At 50.7% G+C, this 6,000-nt stretch overlaps 1 protein-coding gene across 1 annotated transcript in view; it reads left to right on the top strand.

The window, feature by feature from the left end:
- Positions 1 to 6,000, top strand: part of Nup210 (nucleoporin 210kDa) — a 90,421-nt gene that overhangs the window by 25,326 nt on the left and 59,095 nt on the right. The window contains exons 9-10 of the mRNA XM_013010323.1: positions 3,182 to 3,313; positions 5,750 to 5,846. Of these exons, the coding sequence (XP_012865777.1) occupies positions 3,182 to 3,313; positions 5,750 to 5,846 (229 nt within the window). The remainder of the gene's footprint in view (positions 1 to 3,181; positions 3,314 to 5,749; positions 5,847 to 6,000) is intronic.

Genomic DNA, 6,000 nt, shown 5'->3' with positions numbered 1-6,000 from the left:
CTCTACCACTTGAGCCACAGCGCCACTTCCGGCTTTTTCTTTTTGCTTATGTGGTGCTGAGGAATTGAACCCAGGGCCTCATGCATGCAAGGCAAGCGCTTTACCACTGAGCCACCTTCCCAGCCCACCCTGTGTGGTTTTTGCACAGAAGCTGCACATCCTCTCCTGAACACATCACACCTGGGCCATCTCTAACACCCCACACAATGAAAGTGCTGTGGAAATGGTGGTTCTGTATTGTTTAGAGAACATGACAGGAAAATGTCAAGAGTAGAGTGGGCTCAGTTGGTGGGGTTCTTGCTTAGCCTGTACAAGGCCCATGGTTCAGTCCTACCACCACCAAAAAAAAGGGGGGTGGGCTGGGAAGGTGGCTCAGTGATAGAGCGCTTGCCTTGCATGCATGAGGCCCTGGATTCGATTCCTCAGCACCACATAAGCAGAAAAAGCCAGAAGTGGTGCTGTTGCTCAAGCGCTAGCTTTGAGCTGAAGAGCTGAGTGACAGCACCCAGGCCCAGAGTTCAAGCCCCATGACCGGCCCAAAACAAAAAAAAAAGTGAAAAGGTTAGCATATGTTTAGTGTAGAGATATTTTCTTCCTGAATCTCACTCTTCTTCCTCTTTCCCCTTCCCTTCCCTCCCCTCCCCTCCATTCTTCTCCTTTCCCCTCCTTTCCTGTGCTAGTACTGAGGCTTGAATCAGGACCTAATGTTTTGCTTATCTCTTTTGCTCAAGGCTGGCGCAACCTTGAGCCACAGCTCCACCTCTTGGTTGTGGATGTTTTCAGTCTGCGGTTGGTTGTTTTTACTGTGGTGCTCACAGACCCACAGGGATGGCTGCACTCATCAAGTAACATTAAGTGAGAAAAAAGCCGGAAGTGGCGCTGTGGCTCAAGTGGTAGAGCGCTAGCCTTGAGCTGAAGAGCTGAGGGACAGCGCCAGGCCCAGAGTTCAAACCCCACGACTGGACCCCCCCCCAAAAAAAAAGTAACATTAAGTGCTCTCATACTTACCACCGTGACTGACACTGTAGTGTCCATTTTACATGCAATTATTATTATTGTTTCTTTTTCACAGTGCTGGGAATTGACCACAGGACTTTGTGTTTGCTAATGAAATGCTCTGTACCACTGACACCCTTAGTGCCTGCTGTAGAATTATTATTATTTTTTTTTTTGGATCCAGTTGTGGGGCCTGAACTCTGGGCCTGGGTGCTGTCTCTCAGCTCTTCAGCTCAAGGCTATCACTCTACCACTTGAGCCATAGCGCCACTTCTGGCTTTTTTTCTTTATGCTTATGTGGCGCTGAGGAATCGAACCCAGGGTCTCAGGCATGCAAGGCAAGCGCTCTACCACTGAGCCACCTCCCCAGCCCCTGTAGAATTATTTTTAGTGCCAAATAATAATCTTTTTTGTGTGTGTGTGCCTGTACTGGGACTTGAACTCAGGGTCTGAGAACTGTCTCTTAGTTAGTGCTCTACCACTTGAGTCATACCTCCACTTGTAGCTTTGTAGTGGTTAATTGGAGATAAGAGTCTCATAGACTTTCCTGCCTGATCTGGCTTTAAACCTCAGTCCTCAGATCTCTGCCTTCTGCATAGCTAGGATTATAGTCATGAGCCTCTGGCTCCCAGCTCAAAAAAATATTCTTAACAGGGAGTAGTTGTATAAGCATTTCCTTATATTGGGTATTTAAAGTGTTTTCAGATACATATGTATATTTATCTATGTATGTCTATTTATATCTAGATAGATAGATAGATAGATAGATGAATAATTTTGGGGGGCCACACTGGGGTTTAATCTCAGGGCCTTATGCTTGCCACACAGGTGTTCTACCACTTGAGCCATTTCCCTAGCCCTTTTGGCTTTCATTGTATTTCTAGGGTCTAGTTTTTTTTTTTTCTTGTTTTGTTTTGTTTTGCCAGTCCTGGGGGTTGAGCTCAGGGCCTGGACTCTGTCCCTGAGCCTCTCTGTGCTCAAGGCTAGCACTCTACCACCTGAGCCACCGTACCACTTCTGGCTTTTTCTGTTTATGTGGTACTGAGGAATCAAACCCAGGGCTTCACGCATGCTAGGCAAGCATTTACCATTAAGCCACATTCCCATCTCTGTGTAGCTTTTTTATTTGGGCTGACCTGGATTGTTTTCTTCCTATTTATGCTTCCCAGAGTAGCTGAGATGACAGGCATGTGGCACCAACCAGCTTTTTATTGCTTGGGATGGAGTACTGCAAAACGTTTTCCTGAACTGGCCTTGAACCACAACCATCTGGTTCTTAGCCTCCCAAGAGGCTCAAATTACAGACATGAGTTGTCATACCTGGCCAAGAATAAATAAATAAATAAATATATATATATATATTTTTGTAGGTCATGGGGCTTGAACTCTGGGCTTGGGCGCTGTCCCTGCACTCTTCAGCTCAAGGAGAGCGCTCTACTGCTTGAGCCCACAGTGCCACTTCTGGTTTTCTAGTGGTTTATTGAAGATAAGAGTCTCACGGACTTTCCTGGCTTTGAACTGCGATCCTCAGATCTCAGCTTCCTGAGTAGCTAGGATCACAGGCATGAGCCACTGGCGCCTGGCAAGAATAAATATTTTTATACAGAGAAAAATTAGCCTCTTTTTTTTTTTTTGGTGGGGGGGATCAGTCATGGGGTTTGAACTCTGGGTCTGGGTGCTGTCCCTCAGCTCTTCAGCTCAAGGCTAGCGCTCTACCACTTGAGCCACAGCGCCACTTCCAGCTTTTTCTGCTTATGTGGTGCTGAGGAATGGAACCCAGGGCCTCATGCATGCGAGGCAAGCACTCCACCACTGAGTCACCTTCCCAGCCCTAATTAGGCTCTTTTAGTTTATTTCTTCCCTAGGATAGACTTCAGTATCACTGAGGTGAGCATATGAGATCTCACTGTGTTCTGGCCTGAAGTCTGTAGGCTCACGCCGTCTCCTGCCACATCTTCCCAAGTAGCTGACTTGTTGGCTGCTAACTTTCTGCCTGGCTGGCATGAATCATGAATTTCTGGCTCTCTAGTAATTGAAATTACAGGCATGAGCCACCAAACCTGGCTGTGATGGTATTTCCTTAGTTGCTGTCTTCTCCAAAGTAACAGACCCTTGGAATTTGAGGCCCCGGAGGTTGGGCAGGGCTTGGTGCTGTCCTCAGTGCTGACTTCTCTCTGTCCTCCAGCCACAGGGCAGGTGCTGCGCTGCGATGCCATTGTGGACCTCATTCATGGCATTCAGATTGTCTCCACCACCCGGGAGCTCTACCTTGAAGACTCCCCTCTGGAGCTGAAGATCCAGGCTCTGGACTCAGAAGGTGACTGCCGTCCCCTGTCTCCGATAACCTCTGCTGTGGCCTCTGTCTGTGACCACAGTGATCGTCCCCGGTAAAGCTGACTTGAGGGCAGTGATGGGAAGTGGGATGGCTGGCTAGGCAAGCACACTGTGGCCCGCGGGAGCTGTTCTCTCTGCTTGGCTTAAAGGGCTGGTTTTGGTTCCCTGGTCCAGTGTATGCGTGTGTATGTGTGTGTGCAAGTGGACCAGGGACAACGCGGCCCTGGTGTGCTGCCCTTCCCTTCTTTATTACCTTATAATAGGAGAAGGTATTTATTTTGGCTCATGTCTCCAGAGGTTTCAGTCCTTATGTTGATGCTGTTACTGTGGCCTAAGGTGGCACAGAACATCGTGGCAGGAGCCAGTGATAGAGGAGGGCAGGGCAGCTCGTCTCATGGAAGCTGAGTGGCCGAGAGAGCCTTCATGGGCACGCCCCCAGTGACTTAACTTTCCTTAAGGTTCCCAGCTTTCCAGGAGTGCCACAATCTGGCGACTAGGCTTTAGCACCTGGGCTTTGGGGGACATTTCAAAATCCAGACTTGGTCTTGGGTATTCTGTTACTCTAGCTGAAATGGGTACAATGCTGCCCAGATGGCCAGAGGCCAGGTGCTTTTTGTGGAAATTATGTCCTTGGCCTCATACCTTGCGTATCTGTCCAGCTGGATGAGCTCAGCTTCCCCAGTGCCCCTCCTCCCTTCCTTGTGCCGCACGTCCCACACGGAGCTCTGGGCCTGCCCCATCTCTGCTGTAGGCACCCTGGTTCCTTTGGGACTTGTTGCTCTGGTGGTCTCTCCCAGCAGGCTCCCTGAGGCTGCCCATGGTGGAATGGCCACCTCCCTGCTATCCTCGCTTCACCCTTTGCCAGGCTGCCTTAGAGCAGGAGGTGTTACTACTTAGTCTCATCAGGTTTAGCACTTGGCAGCTAGCATTGAAGCCACTTCTTTATTTTGGCTGCTTCCCTGTTCGACATTGGACTTTGGGCTCAGTGAGCACCTGGGAAGTGTTTGTTTAGATGAATTGCTTAATGTTGTTTGGTGGCCCTCCTGGGATTGGGAGAGGGAGGCTGGGAGCCTGGGTCGCTGTGTGTCCTGCTTCGTGTCAGCGCTTGGCTGTGAGGTTTCGGGGTAGCGGCCCTGACTGCTTCCTGCAGCAGATCTCCTCACCTGGAGACAGTGTTGTTGGTGAAAGGTGGCATGAGGGGAAGCCAGTGGTGGGCTGCTGGCTGGTCCATGTGCGTCTCATGTTTCAGGGCACGGCTTCCAGGATCCTCTTAAGATCTGCTGTCACTCTCTCCTGCCCTATACTCGAGGGAGCAGTCCCTCAGCTGGCCCTGTGCCTGGTCTCCTGTTTTCTCCTAACCTCTGACTTGCCTTCTTATGGCTCTCTCGCTTGACTTTTTGAATGAGGGCTCTGCATTTTCATCTGCCTAAGCCCTGCAAATTACACAGCTAGCTGCACACTTGCCTCTTCCTGAGGTAGTGAAGCTTACAGCGGCCCAAGGATTCTCTTTTGCTGTTACAGTCATCAGGCATTCATCTGTTCTTCTACCTGCAAATGTGGTGGGAGTGAGGGGGAAACAGGGTAAAGCCTAAAGATGCTGAAGGCAGACCTTCATGTGCGGCCACAGGAGTGTCCAAACACAGGATTCCTCTGCAGGGACACAGCGTACACTGAGATAGGAGGGCAGCAAGGGACTGTGGCAAAGCAGAAGTGTCCATCTGGAGAGGCTGAGCCAGTTACGGCCAGCAGTGGGAGCAAGGCCCAGGCATCCAGATCTTTGGGCTTTTGAGAGAACTTGGAAGCTGGTCTTCACATGGCATTGATGATCATGACAGGGTGACAAGGCTCACAGCCAGCCAGGCCTTCAGAGGTCAGGCATTGATGATCATGAAAGGGTCACAAGGCTCACAGCCAGCCAGGCCTTCAGAGGTCAGGCTGGCTGGGACTGGCTCATGTCTTCTGTCTTCCAAACTCTGGAGTCCCTGAAGCGTTACAGTCAAGGTGAAGAGACAGGAAGAGTAGTAAGACACCACACAGCTGGGCCAGGGCTCCCAATTCCATACCCTTATCCTTCCCTGCTGGGAGAGAAGGGGTTTCTACCACAGGAGGGGGTGGAAAGAATGAATGGTGCAGGCCTTGGTGACCTCAACTGTGAAGTGCTGTAGACAAGAGGGTGCTGTAGATCCAGAGCAGCTAGAGACGGCGAGGCTCAGTGGGAAAGCTTGGGTTCAAATCCCAGCGCAGGCCACATGACTGGGCTAGTGCTGCCGGCTCTGCCAGACTTAGTTTCTCCTTCTGGAAGTGGAGTCACGAAGCATGTTTTGCAAAGGTGTGGAACAAAACAGTATGGTTTTGGCAAGTTCCCCTCTCCTCTCCCCTGGGCCCTGGGGAACCCATTCCTATGTGTGTTCTTTTTCAGGGAACACCTTCAGTACACTGGCAGGGCTGGTCTTTGACTGGGCGATTGTGAAAGACACGGACGCAGATGGGTTCTCAGATTCTCACAATGCACTGAGGTAAGAGGTCCAGGGGCTCAGCCGCACCTACCCCGGCCACCTTGGAGGGGAAGCATCTCAGGCATCCATCGTCTCAGGAACGAACCCATCGTCTCTCCTTGAAGGAGCCCCACAGGCTTCTCAGCACGCCTGTGACACTTACAGTGACTCCCAA

The sequence above is a fragment of the Dipodomys ordii genome, unplaced genomic scaffold (genome assembly GCF_000151885.1).
Source record: "Dipodomys ordii isolate 6190 unplaced genomic scaffold, Dord_2.0 Scaffold12, whole genome shotgun sequence".
In the NCBI taxonomy this organism is placed as follows: domain Eukaryota; kingdom Metazoa; phylum Chordata; class Mammalia; order Rodentia; family Heteromyidae; genus Dipodomys; species Dipodomys ordii.
The sequence above is the reverse complement of the archived record's forward strand: the minus strand, read 5'-3'. Positions and strand labels throughout refer to the sequence as shown.